This window comes from Oncorhynchus mykiss, chromosome 9 (assembly GCF_013265735.2).
Source record: "Oncorhynchus mykiss isolate Arlee chromosome 9, USDA_OmykA_1.1, whole genome shotgun sequence".
In the NCBI taxonomy this organism is placed as follows: domain Eukaryota; kingdom Metazoa; phylum Chordata; class Actinopteri; order Salmoniformes; family Salmonidae; genus Oncorhynchus; species Oncorhynchus mykiss.
In genome coordinates, this window is record NC_048573.1 from 9,826,377 (window position 1) to 9,851,533 (window position 25,157).

General features: G+C 42.7%; 1 protein-coding gene across 2 annotated transcripts in view; it reads left to right on the top strand.

Annotated features, from left to right (window-relative positions):
* Positions 1-25,157, top strand: part of LOC110531418 (5-hydroxytryptamine receptor 2C) — a 318,685-nt gene that overhangs the window by 276,628 nt on the left and 16,900 nt on the right. Inside the window, exons 3-4 of one of the 2 annotated variants that reach the window (XM_036987270.1) lie at positions 5,545-6,330; positions 8,617-8,812. In XM_036987270.1, coding sequence (XP_036843165.1) covers positions 6,112-6,330; positions 8,617-8,812 — 415 coding nt within the window. In that variant the 5' untranslated portion in view covers positions 5,545-6,111. Of the gene's footprint in view, positions 1-5,544; positions 6,331-8,616; positions 8,813-10,067; positions 10,297-25,157 lie in introns of those variants that run through there. The other variant, XM_036987271.1, reaches the window with a different exon arrangement.

Sequence of the window (25,157 nt, forward strand, 5' to 3'; positions counted from 1 at the left end):
TTATACCACACCCCCTCCTTATTGGTTCATTAGAATCTCCCGCCTATATTGATTTGGTTGCTACGACGACCGTGCATCATCACACACGCACACACACAGACACACACACACACACAGGATGAATGTGACTGTTGGATGAATGTGAATGTGATCAGTTTGTGATGCTGTGGCAGGAAGAGAGAGGGAGATAGAGGGGAGAGGGGGGAGAGAGAGATGGGGAGAGAGAGAGAGAGAGGGGAGAAGGAGGAAAGAGAGATGTGGAGAGAGGGGGAGAGAGAGAGAGAGGGGGAGAGAGCGATAGAGAGAGGGGGGAGAGGTGGGGGGAGGGGGGAGAGAGAGATGGAGAGGGGGGTGTAGCGAGAGAGAAATAGACACCATGATGAATCATGGTCATCATTAAGCTACAGTATGAACCCAAGGTTGGCTCTGTATTTCTCCCTGTCTCTCTGTCTCTATCTCCCTCTATGGCCCTATACCTCTCTCCCTTCTCTCCCTCTCTCTCGTTCTCTCTCTCTGTGTCTCTATCTCTCTCTTTCTCTGTCTCTGTCTCCATATCTCTCTCTCCCCTTTCTCTCTCTGTCTCCCTCTCTTTCTCTCTCTCTGTGTCTCTATCTCTCTCTTTCTCTGTCTCTGTCTCCATATCTCTCTCTCCCCTCTCTCCCCTCACTCTCTCTCTCTCTCTGTCTCCATCTCTTTCTCTCTCTCTGTGTCTCTATCGCTCTCTGTCTCTGTCTCCATATCTCTCTCTCCCCTCTCTCTCTCTCTCTCTCTCTCTGTCTCCCTCTCTTTCTCTCTCTCTGTGTCTCTATCGCTCTCTTTCTCTGTCTCCCTCTTTTTCTCTCTCTTTCTCTGTGTCTCTATCTCTCTCTTTCTCTGTCTCTGTCTCCATATCTCTCTCTCCCCTCTCTCTCTCTCTCTCTCTCTCTCTGTCTCCCTCTCTTTCTCTCTCTGTGTCTCTATCGCTCTCTTTCTCTGTCTCCCTCTTTTTCTCTCTCTTTCTCTGTATCTCTATCTCTCTCTTTCTCTGTCTCTGTCTCCATATCTCTCTCTCTCTCTGTCTCCATATCTCTCTCTCTCTCTCTCTGTCTCCCTCTCTTTCTCCCTCTCTCTGTCTCCCTCTCTTTCTCTGTCTCTGTCTCCATATCTCTCTCTCCCCTCTCTCTCTCTCTCTCTCTCTCTGTCTCCCTCTCTTTCTCTCTCTCTGTGTCTCTATCTCTCTCTTTCTCAGTCTCTGTCTCCATATCTCTCTCTCCTCCCTTTCCTTGTCTCTTTCTGTTTAGTTTTGTTCCCTTCTTATCTATTTAATTTAATATATATCTTAAATGGCCGCATTTTCATGACTTTGACAATGCAAATTCGAGGCTTATTCTTAGCCTGTTAAACAAGGAATAGGGAAGTTAAATTCAAGTCACTGGCACATCGTATAACTATAATAGAGCTGGTAGATCTCTTCCTGTTTAGTTGTGTTTCTTTCGAATCTACACTATCTCTGTCTCTCTCTCCAAGAGTGTGCAAAGCTGTCATCAAGGCAAAGGGTGGCAACTTTGAAGAATCTCAAATATAAAACATACTTTGATTTGATGAACACTTTTTTTGGTTACTACGTGATTCCATGTGTGTTATTCCATAGTTTTGATGTCTTCACTAATATTCTACAATGTAGAAAATAGTAAAAAAAATAAAAATAAAGATAAACCTTGGAATGAGTAGGTGTGTCCAGACTTTTGGCTGGCACTGTACATCTTGAATAGTTTTTCTCTTGTCATCTATTTGATCCTTTCTATCCTGCTGTTTCACAGCCCTGTTTACCGCCCTGTAGGGCTCTGGCATTCTGGTACGTATTGCCTGAACAACGCCAGGGCTGCTTCTCAATATGCGCACTATTCCCTATATAGTGCACTACTTTTGACCACGGCCCATAGGGGCAATGGAAAAGGTTCCATTTGGAATGCAGGCCATATAAGTGTATCCCATTTCATTATTCTAAGCCTCCCAAACTGCATTAGTTTTATAGGCATTCAAGGCTGTAGGCTGTTTATCTCAAGTAAACAGATACACACACATAAACACACACACAGCCTTGTATAACTTTTTTTTATTGTATTTATTTAACCTTTATTTAACTAGGCACGGGGATTAAAAATAAATATAAAATCAAATATGAATATAGGACAAAACACACATCATGACAAGAGAGACAACACTACACTACATAAAGACAGACCTAAGACAACACAGCATGGCAGCGACACATGACAACACAGCATGGCAGCAACACAACATGACAACACAGCATGGTAGCAACACAACATGACAACACAGCATGGTAGCAACACAACATGACAACACAGCATGGCAGCAACACAACATGACAACACAGCATGGTAGCAACACAACATGACAACACAGCATGGTAGCAACACAACATGACAACACAGCATGGTAACAACACAACATGACAACACAGCATGGTAGCAACACAACATGACAACACAGCATGGTAGCAACACAACATGACAACACAGCATGGTAGCAACACAACATGACAACACAGCATAGTAGCAACACAACATGACAACACAGCATGGTAGCAACACAACATGACAACACAGCATGGTATCAACACAACATGACAACACAGCATGGTAGCAACACAGCATGACAACACAGCATAGTAGCAACACAACATGACAACACAGCATGGTAGCAACACAACATGACAGCACAGCATAGTAGCAACACAACATGACAACACAGCATGGTAGCAACACACCATGACAACACAGCATGGTAGCAACACAACATGACAACACAGCATGGTAGCAACACAACATGACAGCACAGCATAGTAGCAACACAACATGACAACACAGCATGGTAGCAACACAACATGACAACACAGCATGGTAGCAACACAACATGACAACACAGCATAGTAGCAACACAACATGACAACACAGCATGGTAGCAACACAACATGACAGCACAGCATAGTAGCAACACAACATGACAACACAGCATGGTAGCAACACACCATGACAACACAGCATGGTAGCAACACAACATGACAACACAGCATGGTAGCAACACAACATGACAACACAGCATGGTAGCAACACAGCATAGTAGCAACACAACGTGACAACAACATGGTAGCAACACAACATGGTAGCAGCACAAAAATATGGTACAAACATTATTGGGCACAGACAACAGCACAAAGGGCAAGAAGGTAGAGACAACAATACATCACACAAAGCAGCCACAACTGTCAGTAAGAGTGTTCATGATTGAGTCTTTGAATGAAGAGATTGAGATAAAACTGTCCAGTTTGAGTGTTTGTTGCAGCTCGTTCCAGTCACTAGCTGCAGAGAGCTGAAAAGAGGAGGGACCCAGGGATGTGTGTGCTTTGGGGACCTTTAACAGAATGTGACTGGCAGAACGGGTATTGTATGTGGAGGATGAGGGCTGCAGTAGATATCTCAGATAGAGGGGACTGAGGCCTAAGAGGGTTTTATAAATAAGCATCAACCAGTGGGTCTTGCGACAGGTTTACAGAGATGACCAGTTTACAGAGGAGTATAGACTGCAGTGATATGTCCTATAAGGTGCATTGGTGGCAAATCTGATGGCCGAATGGTAAAGAACATCTAGCCGTTCGAGAGCACCCTTACCTGCCGATCTAGAAATGATGATTCTGTAATCTAGCATGGTTAGGATGGTAATCTGAATCAGGGTTAGTTTGGCAGCTGGGGTGAAAGAGGAGCGAATACAATAGAGGAAACAAAGTCTAGATGTAACTTTAGCCTGCAGCTTTGATATGTGCTCAGAGAAGGACAGTGCACCGTCTAGTCATACTCCCAAGTACTTGTCTGAGGTGACAACCTCAATCTCTAAACCCTCAGAGGAAATACTCACACCTGTGGGGAGAGGGGCATTCTTCTTACGAAACTACATGACCTTTGTTTTGGAGGTGTTCAGAACGGTTAACGGTAGAGAAAGCTTGTTGGACACTAAGAAAGCTTTGTTGTAGAGCATTTAACACAAAATCCGGGGAGGGGCCAGCTGAGTATAAGACTGTATCATCTGCATATAAATAGATGAGAGAGCTTCCTACTGCCTGAGCTATGTTGTTGGTGTAAATTGAGAAGAGCTTGGGGCCTAGGATCGAGCCTTGGGGTACTCCCTTTGGTGACAGGCAGTGGCTGAGACAACAGATGTTCTGACATTATACACTGCACTCTTTGAGAGAGGTAGTTAGCAAACCAGTCCAAAGACCCCTCAGAGACACCAAAACTCCTTAGCCGGTTCCACAAGAATGAAATGGTCTACCGTATCAAAAGCTTTGGCCTAGTCAATAAAAATAACAGCACAACATTGCTTAGAATAAAGGGCAATGGTGACATCATTAAGGACCTTTAAGGTTGCAGTGACACACCTTGTTGGGACACACAATTCAGTACCATTCAAAATCCTGTTTTCCCTAACCCCTAACCATAACCCTAAACTTAATGCTAACCTTAACCCTAAACTTAATGCTAACCTTAACCCTAAACTTAATGCTAACCATAACCCTAAACTTAATGCTAACCATAACCCTAAACGTAATGCTAACCATAACCCTAAACTTAATGCTAACCTTAACCCTAAACGTAATGCTAACCATAACCCTAAACTTAATGCTAACCATAACCCTAAACTTAATGCTAACCTTAACCCTAAACTTAATGCTAACCATAACCCTAAACTTAATGCTAACCATAACCCTAAACGTAATGCTAACCTTAACCCTAAACTTAATGCTAACCATAACCCTAAACTTAATTCTAACCATAACCCTAAACTTAATGCTAACCTTAACCCTAAATGTAATGCTAACCATAACCCTAAACTTAATGCTAACCTTAACCCTAAACTTAATGCTAACCATAACCCTAAACTTAATGCTAACCTTAACCCTAAACTTAATGCTAACCATAACCCTAAACGTAATGCTAACCTTAACCCTAAACTTAATGCTAACCATAACCCTAAACTTAATGCTAACCTTAACCCTAAACTTAATGTTAACCATAACCCTAAACTTAATGTTAACCATAACCCTAAACTTAATGCTAACCTTAACCCTAAACTTAATGCTAACCTTAACACTAAACTTAATGCTAACCTTAACACTAATTGTAACCTTAACTCCAAACCCCCTAGAAATAGCATTTGACCTTGTGGGGACTAACAACATGTTTGTTTGTTTACTTTTCTTGTGGGGACATCTGGCTCCCACAAGTATAGTTAAACACGTCCACACACACATACAAACGTGCACAAACACAATGGGGGCAGCAGGTAGCCTAGTGGTTAGAGTGTTGTACTTGTAACTGAAAGGTTGCAAGATCAAATCCCCGAGCTGACAAGGTAAAAAAAGGTCTCTCTGCCCCTGATCATGGCAGTTAATCCACTGTTCCTGGTCTGTCATTGAAAATAATAATACATTAAATAAAACAATTACACACAGTCCAGCTCACTGTTGTCTTTCCTTTTCTCTAGTGCTTTCTGAACATGGAGAAGAAGAACCGATGCTTCTTATCTGAAAGAGGAAAGTAACCAACGACACAAAGGTCTTCGAAAGAAGACCTTCCTGGAAAACCACAGTGGACTCTTCCTACAAGACTGTGTTGGCCTGCTGAACTAAAGCTAGAGCTAAAGCCTACACTCAGCTTAGGGTCAGGGGCATTGTCCCCAGAACCATTTGGTGCTCTACTTCAAAAGAACACTACAATCACAATGAACATCAGAGTACTTCCAAGTGGACCTTAACTGAAGTCTGGACTGGTTCCTTTTGTGAACGTAATGAGACAACACCACAATACTATTTTACCTTAGAACCCAGACCAAGTCGACCCCCAACTCTCTGAATGTCCCGATAGGACTTTCTAAGTGGATGAACTTGGACTATCCACAACTAGAAAACACCTTTTAACCCCCAACCAAGCCAATCCCAAGTATCCTGATGACCTGTGGACCTCTGGGTGGGTCCACTGCCCCCCTCTGGTGGTGACTGGGGTGTAGTCCAGGTCCAGCCAGGACCTCCAGACCCCAGGGGACCATCCCAGGATGGGAACCCCAGGAGGAGTAGCCTTACTGGGGGGCTTTGGTTCTTCCACCACGCCCTCTCTGGAGATGGGGGGCTGGATGGTCTGGCCAGGGGGGAATAACTCCACCTACCGTGGACTAAACCAGAGTCTACCCTGGGGGGCCGGGGACGGGGGAGCGGACAGCAACCTGTCATTGGGATCCCAGGCGGAGGTGGTGTTGAGAGCATCGCCCATGAAGGTCAGACGGTTTAACTGTTTTTATTTATCTCTGTTATTACAATTATTATTATAGATTGTTAATGCTGTTGCTACGGAATGTGCTATATACAGTGCCTTGCGAAAGTATTCGGCCCCCTTGAACTTTGCGACCTTTTGCCACATTTCAGGCTTCAAACATAAAGATATAAAACTGTATTTTTTTGTGAAGAATCAACAACAAGTGGGACACAATCATGAAGTGGAACGACATTTATTGGATATTTCAAACTTTTTTAATAAATCAAAAACTGAAAAATTGGGCGTGCAAAATTATTCAGCCCCCTTAAGTTAATACTTTGTAGCGCCACCTTTTGTTGCGATTACAGCTGTAAGTCGCTTGGGGTATGTCTCTATCAGTTTTGCACATCGAGAGACTGACATTTTTTCCCATTCCTCCTTGCAAAACAGCTCGAGCTCAGTGAGGTTGGATGGAGAGCATCTATGAACAGCAGTTTTCAGTTCTTTCCACAGATTCTCGATTGGATTCAGGTCTGGACTTTGACTTGGCCATTCTAACACCTGGATATGTTTATTTTTTAACCATTCCATTGTAGATTTTGCTTTATGTTTTGGATCATTGTCTTGTTGGAAGACAAATCTTCGTCCCAGTCTCAGGTCTTTTGCAGACTCCATCAGGTTTTCTTCCAGAATGGTCCTGTATTTGGCTCCATCCATCTTCCCATCAATTTTAACCATCTTCCCTGTCCACCATGTTTGACAGTGGGGATGGCGTGTTCAGGGTGATGGGCTGTGTTGCTTTTACGCCAAACATAATGTTTTGCATTGTTGCCAAAAAGTTAAATTTTGGTTTCATCTGACCAGAGCACCTTCTTCCACATGTTTGGTGTGTCTTCCAGGTGGCTTGTGGCAAACTTTAAACGACACTTTTTTATGGATATCTTTAAGAAATGGCTTTCTTCTTGCCACTCTTCCATAAAGGCCAGATTTGTGCAATATACGACTGATTGTTGTCCTATGGACAGAGTCTCCCACCTCAGCTGTAGATCTCTGCAGTTCATCCAGAGTGATCATGGGCCTCTTGGCTGCATCTCTGATCAGTCTTCTCCTTGTATGAGCTGAAAGTTTAGAGGGACGGCCAGGTCTTGGTAGATTTGCAGTGGTGTGATACTCCTTCCATTTCAATATTATCGCTTGCACAGTGCTCCTTGGGATGTTTAAAGCTTGGGAAATCTTTTTGTATCCAAATCCGGCTTTAAACTTCTTCACAACAGTATCTCGGACCTGCCTGGTGTGTTTCTTGTTCTTCATGATGCTCTCTGCGCTTTTGACGGACCTCTGAGACTATCACAGTGCAGGTGCATTTATACGGAGACTTGATTACACACAGGTGGATTGTATTTATCATCATTAGTCATTTAGGTCAACATTGGATCATTCAGAGATCCTCACTGAACTTCTGGAGAGAGTTTTCTGTACTGAAAGTAAAGGGGCTGAATAATTTTTCACGCCCAATTTTTCAGTTTTTGATTTGTTAAAAAAGTTTGAAATATCCAATAAATGTCGTTCCACTTCATGATTGTGTCCCACTTGTTGTTGATTCTTCACAAAAAAATACAGTTTTATATCTTTATGTTTGAAGCCTGAAATGTGGCAAAAGGTCGCAAAGTTCAAGGGGGCCGAGTACTCGCAAGGCACTGTATAGAAAAACAATCACTTCAATACCAGGGTAGGTATTTTGAGTGTACCCATTAGTTTACCAGTTATCTGCCATGGTCAAAGGTTCAGATGTTGACTGCTCCAGTCATCAAATCAAATCAAATCACATTTTATTTGTCACACATACACATGGTTAGCAGATGTTAATGCGAGTGTAGCGAAATGCTTGTGCTTCTAGTTTCGACAATGCAGTAATAACCAACGTGTAATCTAACCTAACAATTTCACAACAGCTACCTTATACACACAAGTGTAAAGGGATGAAGAATATGTACATAAAGATATATGAATGAGTGATGGTACAGAACGGCATAGGCAAGATGCAGTAGATGGTATAGCGTACAGTATATACATATGAGATGAGTAATGTAGGGTATGTAAACATTATACTAAGTGGCATTGTTTAAAGTGGCTAGTGATACATTTTTTACATGTATGGCAGCAGCCACTTAATGTTAGTCTGGTGGCCTTGAGATAGAAGCTGTTTTTAGTCTCTCGGTCCCTGCTTTGGTGCACCTGTACTGACCATTCTAGTCATTCTATTTCTATGGTGCTAGCTATACAAATCAAGTTTGGTTGTATTTTGAAGGAGAAGAACTGGCCGGCGCTTCTCATCCTAGTCATCATCGCGCTGACGGTGGGCGGGAACATCCTGGTGATTCTGGCCGTCTCACTGGAGAAGAAGCTTCAGAACGCTACTAACTTCTTCCTGAGGTCGTTGGCTGTGGCCGACATGCTGGTGGGGATACTAGTGATGCCTATATCACTGATCAACATACTCTATGGTGAGTACAACTACTTTGGTCATAAACCCCTCACCTGACTTTAAAACCCATCAGCCCTTATCATGGGGAAACTACAGTACCCATAGACATGCTGGTGGGGATACTAGTGATGCCTATATCACTGATCAACATACTCTATGGTGAGTACAACTACTTCAACCCCTCACCTGACTTTAAAACCCATCAGCCCTTATCATGGGGAAACTACAGTACCCATAGACATGCTGGTGGGGATACTAGTGATGCCTATATCACTGATCAACATACTCTATGGTGAGTACAACTACTTCAACCCCTCACCTGACTTTAAAACCCATCAGCCCTTATCATGGGGAAACTACAGTACCCATAGACATGCTGGTGGGGATACTGGTGATGCCTATATCACTGATCAACATACTCTATGGTGAGTACAACTACTTCAACCCCTCACCTGACTTTAAAACCCATCAGCCCTTATCATGGGGAAACTACAGTACCCATAGACATGCTGGTGGGGATACTAGTGATGCCTATATCACTGATCAACATACTCTATGGTGAGTACAACTACTTCAACCCCTCACCTGACTTTAAAACACATCAGCCCTTATCATGGGGAAACTACAGTACCCATAGACATGCTGGTGGGGATACTAGTGATGCCTATATCACTGATCAACATACTCTATGGTGAGTACAACTACTTCAACCCCTCACCTGACTTTAAAACCCATCAGCCCTTATCATGGGGAAACTACAGTACCCATAGACATGCTGGTGGGGATACTAGTGATGCCTATATCACTGATCAACATACTCTATGGTGAGTACAACTACTTCAACCCCTCACCTGACTTTAAAACACATCAGCCCTTATCATGGGGAAACTACAGTACCCATAGACATGCTGGTGGGGATACTAGTGATGCCTATATCACTGATCAACATACTCTATGGTGAGTACAACTACTTCAACCCCTCACCTGACTTTAAAACCCATCAGCCCTTATCATGGGGAAACTACAGTACCCATAGACATGCTGGTGGGGATACTAGTGATGCCTATATCACTGATCAACATACTCTATGGTGAGTACAACTACTTTAGTCATAAACCCCTCACCTGACTTTAAAACCCATCAGCCCTTATCATGGGGAAACTACAGTACCCATAGACATGCTGGTGGGGATACTAGTGATGCCCATATCACTGATCAACATACTCTATGGTGAGTACAACTACTTTAGTCATAAACCCCTCACCTGACTTTAAAACCCATCAGCCCTTATCATGGGGAAACTACAGTACCCATAGACATACTGGTGGGGATACTAGTGATGCCTATATCACTGATCAACATACTCTATGGTGAGTACAACTACTTCAACCCCTCACCTGACTTTAAAACCCATCAACCCTTATCATGGGGAAACTACAGTACCCATAGACATGCTGGTGGGGATACTAGTGATGCCTATATCACTGATCAACATACTCTATGGTGAGTACAACTACTTCAACCCCTCACCTGACTTTAAAACCCATCAGCCCTTATCATGGGGAAACTACAGTACCCATAGACATGCTGGTGGGGATACTGGTGATGTCTATATCACTGATCTATATACTATATCCCCCATACTCACTGGTGGGGATACTAGTGATGCCTACATCACTGATATATATACTATATCCCCCATACTCACTGGTGGGGATACTAGTGATGCCTACATCACTGATATTTATACTATATCCCCCATACTCACTGGTGGGGATACTAGTGATGCCTACATCACTGATCTATATACTATATCCCCCATACTCACTGGTGGGGATACTAGTGATGCCTACATCACTGATATATATACTATATCCCCCATACTCACTGGTGGGGATACTAGTGATGCCTACATCACTGATCTATATACTATATCCCCCATACTCACTGGTGGGGATACTAGTGATGCCTACATCACTGATATATATACTATATCCCCCATACTCACTGGTGGGGATACTGGTGATGCCTACATCACTGATATTTATACTATATCCCCCATACTCACTGGTGGGCAGCGGTCCGGATCTGGACCCAGAACCCCGGTCCCGACTATTTTTTTTGTTATGGTGGGGGGGGGGGGGGGGACTGGGTCGGGCTTCGACCCCTGGTCATATAAACACACACGTGTGTCGAACTGCAGGAAATGAGATTTAAAACCGCAACATTTTCTCTGCGCCAACAAGTGGTGTGTGAACAGTTTGGCGTCACATGGGTTGTGAGGTGGGGGTTTGTTACTAGGCCGATAAATGACAATATCCATCTGGACCTTGGACACCTAGGAAGTTTGTGTGACCAGACCTTCTCAAATAGTACTTGAGTATCCCTGTAATATATGGTTAGAAGGACTACAATACCCACAATCCCTGGAATATATGCTAAATGACTACAACACCCATAACCCCCATACTATATGGTAAAGAGGACTACAATACCTATAACCCCTGTACTATACGGTAAAGAAGGACTACAATACCCATAATCCCTGTACTATATAGTAAAGAAGGCCTACAATACCCATAACCCCTGCACTATATGGTAAAGAAGGACTACAATACCCATAACTCCCTATCTCACTCATCTGATGGTACATTCACATTGTCCTTGGTCCATCTCGTATTTTCCAGTTGGGGGATTTGTAAATGCGAGATGAGCTCGTTGAAGTTGGAACAACTCTTCAACCAATGAGATTTTAGTTCGATGGCTAAGCTAACCAACATTGTAAGTTTGCTAGCTTGCTTACCTTGTCAATGTGTCAAACCAACTTCTGTCAATACTTGGACGCAGTGTGGGTGAGTAAAGGCTGTTACCCTAGCCATATTTCTTAATCTCAGCCAAAAGCATTAGGCTACATTAGGATGTGATCCTTTGCCTAGTCAAAACAGATCAGTCTGTTGGAGGATTACCTGTGGTGGCTCTGCTAAATGTTAGACTTGGGAGTACTCTGTTGTGTGTCAGCTGTCTGTCTGTGTCTCTCTCAGTATCCCCCTGTCTGTCTGTCTGTCTGTATGTCTGTCTGTCTCTCTCTCTCTCTCTCTCTCTCTCTCTCTGTCTCTGTCTGTCTTTCTTTCTCTCAATTCAATTCAATAGGTTTCACTGGCATATGTTAACATTGCCGAAAGCAAGTGAAGTAGATACAGAGAGAGAGACACAGAGAGAGAGAGAGAGAGAGAGAGAGAGAGATCTCTCTCTCCCTCTCTCTCTCCCTCTCTTTCTCTCTCTCTGTTTCTCTCTGTCTGTGTGTCTGTCTCTGTAGGACTGAATGAGTGAAATAGTACATGTACATGTGTGTTGAAGGATTACCTGGTGGCCCAACTAGCTGCTAGACTTGGGGTGCCACAGTATGTCAAGTTGTAGTGCTCAATGGTCTATGACTACACTACCGAAACATTCTGTTGGTGTTATGTACCCTGTATAAACATTCTGTTAGTGATATGTACCTTATCTAAACATTCTGTTAGTGTTATGTACCCTGTCTAAACATTATGTTAGTGTTATGTACCCTGTCTAAACATTCTGTTAGTGATATGTACCTTATCTAAACATTCTGTTGGTGTTATGTACCCTGTATAAACATTCTGTTAGTGATATGTACCTTATCTAAACATTCTGTTAGTGTTATGTACCCTGTCTAAACATTCTGTTAGTGTTATGTACCCTGTCTAAACATCCTGTTTGTGTTACGTACCCTATCTAAACTTTCTGTTAGTGTTACGTACCCTGTCTAAACATCCTGTTAGTGTTGTGTACACTATCTAAATGTTCTGTTAGTGTAGTCTGTGTAAACTGTCTCTGTCTCTGTGAGTGCATTAAGGTGTTGGTGTCACTTTGGGATATAGGATCGTTATTACTGTACTGTCTGTCTCTCTCTCTGTTGCTCTATTCAATTCAATTTGCTTTATTGGCATGACGTATATATTGCCAAAGCGTAGATTGTCAATGGGACAGTCAGTAACAATATTAATCAATGGTCTCTGTTCCTCTCCCTCTGTTTCTCTTTCTTGTTTTCTCTCCCTCCATTTCTCTCTTGTTTTCTCTCCCTCTATTTATCTTTCTTGTTTTCTCTCCCTCCGTTTCTCTCTCTTGTTTCTGTCTGTTAGTCTCTCCCTGTTTTTCTGTTTCTCTCTCTGTTTCTGTCTGTTAGTCTCTCCCTGTTTCTCTCTCTCTGTTTCTCTCTGTTTATGTCTGTTTCTCTCTATGTTTCTCTCTCTCTCTCACCCCCCCTCTCTCGCTCTCTCTCTCTCTATCTCTGTCTGTCTATCTCTGTCTGTCTATCTATCTACCTGTTGGATGGATAATGTATCCAGGATGGATAATGTATCTAGGATGGATAATGTACCTAAGATGGTAGTGTGGGAGCTATGGGAGAACAGAACGCACACACACAACACACACACACACACACACACACACACCCTATGTCTTGTAACACACACACTGAAACACAGACACATACAGCATTGCAATCCACCTGCTACCACTTTAATTGAAAAAACAAAAACAATTAAATAAAAATTGATATGTCACATGCGCCAATACAACAGGTTCAGACCTTACCGTGAAATGCTTATAACAAACCCTTAACCAACAATTCAGTTCAAGAAATAGAGTTAAGAAAATATTTACTAAATAAACTAAAGTTAAAAAAAATCTAATCAACAAAAAGTAAAATAATAAATGTACATAACAATAACGAGGCTAAATTCAGGTGGGTGCTGGTACCGTGTCAATATGCGGGGGTGCAGGTTCATCAAGGTCATTTGTAAAGTGACTATGCATAGATAATAAAAAGCAAGTAGCATCAGTGTAAAAACAAAGGGGGTAGTGGCCATTTGATTAGTTTAGTAATTCAACAGACTTATGGCTTTGGGGTAGAAGCTGTTAAGGAGCCTTTTGGTCTTAGACTTGGCGCTCCGGTAGCCATAAGGGCTTCATAGCATATTGATGTTAACCACTGTACCATGTCCTGCAGACACCCCTAACACACACACACACACACACACACACACACAGCTCGTCCTGCAATGACCCAGGCAGATGTGTGTTATCCCATCATCCATATTAAATGGTCTTACATGGCTGATTACTAAAATGGCCTGTTTGTGTGTGTGTGTGTGTGTGTGTGTGTGTGTGTGTGTGTGTGTGTGTGTGTGTGTGTGTGTGTGTTTGTGCGAGTGCATGCGTCTTTCTCTCTCTGCTCAGCCACTCAGCCAAAGCCTTGATTAAATAATGACTTTAATTAGGAAATTATGTTTCTGTCTGAACAAATGGAGGGACAAAGAGAGTTCACAGTGTCTGTGTGTGACAGGTGGTTGTACACACACACACTGTGTAGGTTAGTTTATTAGGATTCACATTGGCACATGCAGCATCTACTCTTCCTGGTGTCCACATAAAGCATATAAACACATGACAGAGTACAGAACAGTTGTAGACGAGAACAACATCAGATATTACATTCACTTCTTGGAGCACCCATCCCGTCAGCGGGATCATTTTCGTTAACATCCGCTGAATTGCAGAGCGCCAAATTCAAATTAAATTACAAAAAATATTTTAATTTTCATGAAATCACAAGTGGAATATACCAAAACACTGTTTAGCTTGTTGTTAATAAAATCAAATCACATTTATTTATATAGCCCTTCGTACATCAGCTGATATCTCAAAGTGCTGTACAGAAACCCAGCCTAAAACCCCAAACAGCAAGCAATGCAGGTGTAGAAGCACGGTGTCTAGGAAAAACTCCCTAGAAAGGCCAAAACCTAGGAAGAAACCTAGAGAGGAACCAGGCTATGTGGGGTGGCCAATCCTCTTCTGGCTGTGCCGGGTAGAGATTATAACAGAACATGGCCAAGATGTTCAAATGTTCATAAATGACCAGCATGGTCAAATAATAATAATCACAGGCAGAACAGTTGCAACTGGAGCAGCAGCACGGCCAGGTGGGGACAGCAAGGAGTCATCATGTCAGGTAGTTCTGAGGCATGGTCCTAGGGCTCAGGTCCTCCGAGAGAGAGAAGGAAAGAGAGAAAGAGATAATTAGAGAGAGCATACTTAAATTCACACAGGACACCGGATAGGACAGGAGAAGTACTCCAGATATAACAAACTGACCCGAGCCCCCCCGACACATAAACTACTGCAGCATAAATACTGGAGGCTGAGACAGGAGGGGTCAGGAGACACTGTGGCCCCATCCGATGACACCCCCGGACAGGGCCAAACAGGAAGAATATAACCCCACCCACTTTGCCAAAGCACAGCCCCCACACCACTAGAGGGATATCTTCAACCACCAACTTACCATCCTGAGACAAGGCCGAGTATAGCCCACAAAGATCTCCCCGCCATGGTACAACCCAAGGGGGGGGGGGCGCCAACCCAGACAGGAAGATCACATCAGTGACTCAACCCACTCAAGTGACGCACCCCTCCTAGGGACGGTATGAAAGAGCCCTAGTAAGCCAGTGACTCAGCCCCTGTAATAGGGTTAGAGGCAGAGAATCCCAGTGGAAAGAGGGGAACTGGCCAGGCAGAGACAGCAAGGGCGGTTTGTTGCTCCAGAGCCTTTCCGTTCACCTTCACACTCCTGGACCAGACTACACTCAATCATTTGACCCACTGAAGAGATGAGTCTTCAGTAAAGACTTAAAGGTTGAGACCGAGTTTGCGTCTCTCACATGGGTAGGCAGACCATTCCATAAAAATGGAGCTCTATAGGAGAAAGCCCTGCCTCCAGCTGTTTGCTTAGAAATTCTTGGGACAATTAGGAGGCCTGCGTCTTGTGACCGTAGCGTACGTGTAGGTATGTACGGCAGGACCAAATCAGAGAGATAGGTAAGAGGAAACCCATGTAATGCTTTGTAGGTTAGCAGTAAAACCTTGAAATCAGCCTTGCCTTGACAGAAAGCCAGTGTAGGGAGGCTAGCACTGGAGTAATATGATCACATTTTTTGGTTCTAGTCAGGATTCTAGCAGCCGTGTTTAGCACTAACTGAAGTTTATTCAGTGCTTTATCCGGGTAGCCGGAAAGTAGAGCATTGCAGTAGTCTAACCTAGAAGAGACAAAAGCATGGATTAATTTTTCTGCATAATTTTTGGACAGAAAGTTTCTGATTTTTGCAATGTTACGTAGATGGAAAAAAGCTGTCCTTGAAACAGTCTTGATATGTTCTTCAAAAGAGAGATCAGGGTCCAGAGTAACGCGTCTCTCACATGTTAATCCACCTGGCCTGTCAGATTTCAAAAAAGCTTTACAGCAAAAGAAAACCAAGCGTTTATGTGAGGACATCTCTCTCAGCAGACAACATTACAAACAGCTAGCAGCAAAGTAGATTGGTCACGAAAGTCAGAAAAGCAATATCTGAATCACAAAATGAATCACTTACCTTGGATTATCTTCGGATGTTTGCACACACGAGACTCCCAGTTACACAATAAATGTTCCTTTTGTTCAATAAAGATTATTTTTATATCCAAAAACCTCCATTTGGTTGGCACGTTTTGTTTAGGGATCCAGATGCTCGTGCAGGTCACGACGGGCAGAAGAAAATTCCAAATAGTAAAGTTCGTAGAAACATGTCAAACGTTTTTTATAATGAATCCTCAGGTTGTTTTTCCAATAAATAATCAATAATATTTCAACCGGACGGTAGCTTTTTCCATAGGAGAGAGAGAGAAAAGGTCTGCTCCATGCTGCTCGTGCATGCAAAACTCTGGGTACACCCAGCTATCCACTGACGCAATGTGATCATTCTCGCTAATTTTTCAGAATAAAAGCCTGAAACTATGTCTAAAGACTGTTCACACCTTGTGGAAGCTATAGGGAAAGGAATCTGGTTGATATCCCTTTAAATGGAAGGAAGGCATGCAATGGAACAGAGAGATTTCAGATAAACAGCACTTACTGGTTGGATTTTCCTCAGATTTTCGCCTGCAATATCAGTTCTGTTATACTCACAGACAATATTTTGACAGTTTTGGAAACTTTAGAGTGTTTTCGATCCTAATCTGCCAATTATATAAATATTCTAGCTTCTGGGCCTGAGAAATAGGCCGTTTCATTTGGGCATGTTTTTCATCCAAACATCAAAATACTGCCCCCTAGTCTCAAGAAGTTAAAAACAAATAAGAAAATGATAGTTATGTATTAGAAATACACCAAAATTATTACATACATATTCATATAGTTATATACATAGTAATATTGTTATATTTAAATTAAATTAGAACTTTAGAGAGAGGAGAGGTGCTGTTTTTAAAGCTAAAGCCTCTGGTGACAGAGCATTCCACCATGACATGGCTCTATACATAATTAAGCGACGCATTAAGTCTGTTTTTGTTTTGGGTACCGTGAAGAAACCCATAGTGGCCTGTCTGGTGGGGTATCTATGTCTGTTTTGAATGTATGCAAATAGATTGTACAAGTCGTTAGGCATTTTTCAATACACAAATGTTTCTTAAAAAGACTAGGAGAGAAGCAGTTAGTTTCTCCTCAACCCTCAACCATGAAAGACTAATATGGATGTTCAAATCAAATCAAACTTTAATTTATCACATGCGCTAAGAACAACCTTACTGTGAAATGCTTACTTACCAGCCCTTAACCAACAATGCAGCTCAAGGAAGACTTAAGAAAATATTCACTAAATAAACTAAATAAAAAAAGAATCAAAACTAACACAATAAAATAACATTAATGAGGCTATATACAGGGGGTACCGGTACTGAGTCAGTGTGGAGGCTATATACAGGGGGTACCGGTACTGAGTCAGGGTGGAGGCTATATACAGGGGGTACCAGTACTGAGTCAGGGTGGAGGCTATATACAGGGGGTACCGGTACTGAGTCAGTGTTTAGGCTACAGGGGGTACCGGTACTGAGTCAGTGTGGAGGCTATATACAGGGGGTACCGGTACTGAGTCAGTGTGGAGGCTATATACAGGGGGTACCGGTACTGAGTCAGTGTGGAGGCTATATACAGGGGGTACCGGTACTGAGTCAGTGTTTAGGCTATATACAGGGAGTACCGGTACTGAGTCAATGTGGAGGCTATATACAGGTGGTACCGGTACTGAGTCAGTGTGGAGGCTATATACAGGTGGTACCGGTACTGAGTCAGTGTGGAGGCTATATACAGGGGGTACCGGTACTGAGTCAATGTGGAGGCTATATACAGGTGGTACCAGTACAGAGTCAATGTGGAGGCTATATACAGGGGGTACCGGTACTGAGTCAATGTGGAGGCTATATACAGGTGGTACCAGTACAGAGTCAATGTGGAGGCTATATACAGGTGGTACCAGTACAGAGTCAATGTGGAGGCTATATACAGGTGGTACCAGTACAGAGTCAATGTGGAGGCTATATACAGGGGTACCGGTACTGAGTCAATGTGGAGGCTATATACAGGGGGTACCAGTACCGAGTCAGTGTGGAGGCTATATACAGGGGGTACCGGTACTGAGTCAGTGTGGAGGCTATATACAGGGGGTACCGGTACTGAGTCAGTGTGGAGGCTATATACAGGGGGTACCGGTACCGAGTCAGTGTGGAGGCTATATACAGGGGGTACCGGTACTGAGTCAGTGTGGAGGCTATATACAGGGGGTACCGGTACTGAGTCAGTGTGGAGGCTATATACAGGGGGTACCGGTACCGAGTCAGTGTGGAGACTATATACAGGGGGTACCGGTACCGAGTCAGTGTGGAGACTATATACAGGGGGTACCGGCACCGAGTCAGTGTGGAGGCTATATACAGGGGGTACCGGTACCGAGTCAGTGTGGAGGCTATATACAGGGGATACCGGTACAGAGTCAGTGTGGAGGCTATATACAGGGGATACCGGTACAGAGTCAGTGTGGAGGCTATATACAGGGGATACCGGTACCGAGTCAGTGTGGAGGCTATATACAGGGGATACCGGTACCGAGTCAGTGTGGAGGCTATATACAGGGGGTACCGGTACCGAGTCAGTGTGGAGGCTATATACAGGGGATACCGGTACAGAGTCAGTGTGGAGGCTATTAAAGTCATTTGTACTTGTAGGTAGTGGTGAAGTGACAATGCATAGACAATAAACAGCGAGTAGCAGCAGTGTAAAAACAAATGTAAATAGTCCGGGTGGCCATTTGATTAATTGTTCAGCAGTCGAATGGCTTGGGGGTGGAAGCTGTTAAGGAGCCGTTTGGCCCTAGACTTGGTGCTCCGGTACTGCTTGCCATGTGTTAGCAGAGAGAATAGTCTATGACTTGGGTGACTGGAGACTTTGGCCAAATTTTCGGTGTTTCTTCTGACACCGTCCAGTGTATAGGTCCTGGATGGCAGGAAGCTTGGCCCCAGTAATGTACTGGGCCGTGCGCACAACCCTCTGTAGCGCCGAGCAGTCGTCATACCAGGCAGTGATGCAACCGGTCAGGATGCTCTCGATGGTGCAGCTTCAGAACTTTTTGAGGATCTGGGGAGCCATGCCAAATCTTTTCAGAACACTCTCTGGGTTCTACTGGATAAAAAAAAGACGTTCCAACCATGTGATAGTAGGGGATGTAAAGCCGTGACAAGTTAGTCTTCTTCAATGACATCAAAGGCTGCACTGAAATCTAACAAAACAGCTCCAACTATCATCTTATCATCCAGTTATTTTAGCCAATCATCAGTCGTCTGTGTCAGTGCAGTGCAAGTGGTGTGCCTTTCTCTATATGCATGCAGAAAGTCAGTAGTTCATTTGTTCTCTATAAAATAACATTGTATTTGTTCAAATACAATTCTCTCAGTCAAGTTTACTAAGAACAGGCAGGAAACTGATTGGTCGGCTGTTAGAGCCAGCAAAGGGGGCTTTACTATGTTTAGGTAGTGGAATTACTTTAGCTTCCTTCCCCACCTGTGGACACACTCCTTTCAGGCTTTAGTTAAAGACATGGTGGCAATACAGTCTGCTACCATTCTCAATAGTTTCTCATCTATGTTGTCTGGATCAGGTGGCTGATCATTATTGATGGATAACAATAGTTTCTCATCTATGTTGTCTGTATCAGGTGGCTGATCATTATTGATGGATATCAATAGTTTCTCATCTATGTTGTCTGTATCAGGTGGCTGATCATTATTGATGGATAACAATAGTTTCTCATCTATGTTGTCTGTATCAGGTGGCTGATCATTATTGATGGATAACAATAGTTTCTCATCTATGTTGTCTATATCAGGTGGCTGATCATTATTGATGGATAACAATAGTTTCTCATCTATGTTGTCTGTATCAGGTGGCTGATCATTATTGATGGATATCAATAGTTTCTCATCTATGTTGTCTGTATCAGGTGGCTGATCATTATTGATGGATAACAATAGTTTCTCATCTATGTTGTCTGTATCAGGTGGCTGATCATTATTGATGGATAACAATAGTTTTTCCACCTCTTCCACACAAACTTGACCGAATTCAAAACGGCAATTCTTATCTTTCATTATCAGATCTTCAATACACAAATGTGATGATTCACTGTTCAGTGTCATTCCACTTTACCAGTGAAATGATCATTAAAATGATTGTAAACAAGTTGTGTTAACTGCAATGAACGATGGAGTTGGATTTCCAGCCCATAATATCATCAGCACTCTAAAGTCTTTTCCCATTGGTTTTCTTCTGTCATTTATCTTGTTAACTAATAATATATTACACACAAGGTAGCAGAAGAGCAGTAATATTGATTATATTGATACTCTTAGAGACACACTACAGGCTGATATGCATCCACAGACACAGGGAGGGAGAGGGGAGGGAGGGAGGGAGGGAGAGAGAGAGAGAGAGAGAGAGAAAGAGAGATGGAGAGAGAGAGAGAGATGGAGAGAGAGAGAGAGAGAGAGAGAGAGAGAGAGATGACAACATCATGCTTTAAATGGAGGCTGAACTTCCTGATTTAGCCTTGGTTTCAATTCTCTTCATTAGGAAATGCCACTGAGAACGATATTTGGATCTTTGGGGGCGTGCTTTGATGTCGTGTCTCTTGTGTGTGTGTTTGAACGTGGGAAGCATTTGGACATTCACACTGCCAAAACAGTACACAGTTATAGTCACTTTCCCTTCTAGATAATTTGTAACAGTGTAGCAAGTTAGCCAACTTCTTTAGCCAATTAGCTTCAGCCGGCCGGTGTGCAACCGTGGCAAAATTGGTTTTACTTTGGATAGCCCATCTGCGGGACTAGTAAAGGACCCTCAATAAATTATACAGTACAAATGGTACAATATCTTCATGTTGTACATGTTTTAATGGTCTTATTTAATGCTTTCAATTCATTTCGATCATTTATACACTGAGTATACAAAACATTAAGGACAGCTGCTCTTTCCATGACATAGACGGACCAGGTGAATCCAGGTGAAAGCTATGATCCCTTATTGATGTCACTTGTTAAATCCACTTCAATCAGTGTAGATGAAGGGGAGGAGACAGGTCTCTAGGGTATGTGGGGTATGTGGGAGGCTAGCGTCCCACCTGGCCAACATCCAGTGAGAGTGCAGAGCGCCAAATTCAAATACAGAAATACTCATTATAAAAATTCAGAAAAGATACAACTATTTTACATGGGTTTAAAGATTAACTTCTTCTGAATCCAACCACGGTGTCAGATTGCAAAAAGGCTTTACGGCGAAAGCATACGTTACAATTATTTGAGAACATAGCCCAGCAGACAAATCATTACAAACAGTAACCAGTCAAGTAGAAGAGTTACACAAGTCAGAAATAGAGATACAAATTAATCACTTACCTTTGATGATCTTCATATGGTTGCACTCATAATTAAAATTCCTCAAGTATAAAAGTATTTTACACCATTTTAAAGATCAAATACTCATTAATCCAGCCACAGTGTCTGATTTCAAAAAGGATTTAAATCGAAAGCACCACAAACGATTATGTTAGGTCACCACCAAGAGTCACAAAAAGCAGAAATAGAGATTAAATTAATCACTAACCTTTGATGATCTTCATCAGATGACACTCATAGGACTTCATGTTATGTTTTGTTTGATGAAGTTCATATTTATATAAAAAAATCTGAGTTTACATTGGCTCGTTACGTTCAGTAGTTCTAAAACATGCGGTGATTGTGCATAGAGTCACATCAAATGACAGAAATAATCATAATAAACATTGATGAAGATACAACTATTATACATGGAACTTTAGATAAACTTCTCCTTAATGCAACCGCTGTGTCAGATTTAAAATAAACTTTATGGAGAAAGCATACCATGCAATAATCTGAGTACAGCCTTTAGACATCAAAGCAGCCAAAAAGATACCCGCCATAATGGGTAGTCAACATTACTCAGAAATAGCTATTTAAATATTCACTTACCTTTGATGATCTTCATCAGAATGCACTCCCAGGAATCCCAGTAGCTACCTTTCACGTGAGTGTGCCAGACCGAGGTTGTGGCACTCTGCCAGACCACTCACTCAAAGAGCCCTTATGAGCCCCTCCTTTAGAGTAGAATCCTCAAAACAGGTTCTAAACACTGTTGGCATCTAGTTGAAGCCTTGGGAAGTGAAACATAACTAATATCCCACAGAAAAACTAGAAACTCTCAGGTTTCTGCCTGCCATGTTAGTTCTGTTATACTCACAGAAAACATTCAAACAGTTTTAGAAACTTCAGAGTGTTTTCTATCCAAATTTACTAATTATATGCATATTCTAGCTTTTACGGCTGAGTAGCAGGCAGCTTAATTTGGGCACGTTTTTCATCCAAGCTACCCAATACTGCTCTCTTCCCCAAAGAAGTTAGTGAGATAAATCTGTTTATGGTCCAATAACGTATTTAAAATCATCCATCTACCTTGAGGATCTGTTTGAACAATTTGCAAATTCGGATCAAAATTACTGTTAATTAATTTCATCACCCCTCTTGAGTTTCTTTGCCCACGGGAGAAGTATTCCCCCCCCCCCCCCCCCCCCCCCCCCCCGCGCGCCGCAGTCCTTTCTCCACACAACTTCATTAGATAGTTGAATGAGTTTTCTGTAAATAATATATATTAGAATAAATGTTTCTGACTCATATCGATGCCACATAAGCTGTTTTCAAAAGGATCAATTGCTTATTATCTTCACTTGCACTTTAAGGAAAATTGGAAAGATGCTTTAACACACACACACACACACACACACACACACACACACACACACACACACACACTGAGGAACACAATCACACACATCCACACACACACACACACACACATTATCAAACAGTGTGACCTTGGAGGCCAACTCAATCAACACTATCCCCGCCTCTAAACACCGCCTTGGTGACACACAAACAAACACACACACACACACACACACTTAGGAACACACACACTTAGGTACACACACACACATCTACACACACGAACAGTGTGACCTTGGAGGCCGACTCAATCAACCCTATTGGCCGATTATCTCCGCCTGGAAAACACCAAAACCCACATTGGACACACACACACACACACTCACACACTGCTGGACATCTCCCATTGTGTCAAATATAGTTGAAGCTTGGCGCTTGACAATAATAAATAATAAAACCTTTAATTTACCCACGGCTCTGGAACTGTGTATATTACAGACATAGAAACACAAAGATAGCCCATGTTAAAGTGGAACTGACACTGTTTTAACTACTAAGCAGGTATGAAACAAACCGACAGTCAGAATATCAGTCCAAAATATCAAATGTACAGTTTTGGCCTCAAAACCAACTTCATAAGAGGTTTAAAAATGTTCTGTTTGACTCAAAATTCCATTATGTTTAGTGCGGTATTGTTGGCAGAATAGATGGATGCAGTCAATGTATGATTAATATAATTCACCAATACTATGCTTGGTTAAACGTTATCAGCTCCTCTGTGAACCCTGCTATTGTTTCCAACTGGATCAATCTATTATCTGGAGGGAAATGAGTGTGTGTGTGTGTGTGTGTGTGTGTGTGTGTGTGTGTGTGTGTGTGTGTCTTAGTCACCAAATCTCAACGTAGTTGAACACCAAATGATGGAATTTCTCGTGGAAGAATGGTGTTGCATCCCTCCAATGGAGTTCCAGACACTTGTAGGATCTATGCAAGGTGCACCAAAGTTGTTCTGGGTCGTGGTGGCCCAACGCCCTATTAAGATGCTGGGGTTTCCTTCATTTGGGCAGTTGCCTACTGTATTAAGACGCTGGGGTTTCCTTCATTTTGGCAGATACCTACTGTATTAAGATGCTGGGGTTTCCTTCATTTTGGCAGTTACCTACTATATTAAGATGTGGGGGTTTCCTTCATTTTGGCAGTTACCTACTGTATTAAGATGCTGGGGTTTCCTTCATTTTGGCAGTTACCTACTGTATTAAGATGCGGGGGTTTCCTTCATTTTGGCAGTTACCTAATGTATTAAGATGCTGGGGTTTCCTTCATTTTGGCAGTTACCTACTATATTAAGATGCTGGGGTTTCCTTCATTTTGGCAGTTACCTAATGTATTAAGATGCTGGGGTTTCCTTCATTTTGGCAGTTACCTACTATATTAAGATGCTGGGGTTTCCTTCATTTTGGCGGTAATCATGCGGTGATTGGTCAAATTTGCCCTGGCATAATATGGAAGGTACTGGTCAGAGGGAGAGGGATGAACTGGAGGGAAAATGTATATTTTAGAGGAATAAATTAGTGAGGAAGGCAGACAGAGAGAGAGACAAAGACAGAGAGAGAGACAAAGACGGAGAGAGAGACAAAGATGGAGAGAGAGACAAAGACGGAGAGAGAGACAAAGACAGAGAGAGAGACAAAGACGGAGAGAGAGACAAAGATGGAGAGAGAGACAAAGACAGAGAGAGAGAGACAAAGACAGAGAGAGAGAGACAAAGACAGAGAGAGAGACAAAGACGGAGAGAGAGACAAAGACGGAGAGAGAGACAAAGACGGAGAGAGAGACAAAGACAGAGAGAGACAAAGACAGAGAGAGAGACAAAGACAGAGAGAGAGACAAAGACAGAGAGAGAGACAAAGACGGAGAGAGAGACAAAGACGGAGAGAGACAAAGACGGAGAGAGAGACAAAGACGGAGAGAGAGACAAAGACAGAGAGAGACAAAGACAGAGAGAGAGACAAAGACAGAGAGAGAGACAAAGACAGAGAGAGAGACAAAGACGGAGAGAGAGACAAAGACGGAGAGAGACAAAGACAGAGAGAGAGACAAAGACAGAGAGAGAGACAAAGACGGAGAGAGAGACAAAGACAGAGAGAGAGACAAAGACGGAGAGAGAGACAAAGACAGAGAGAGAG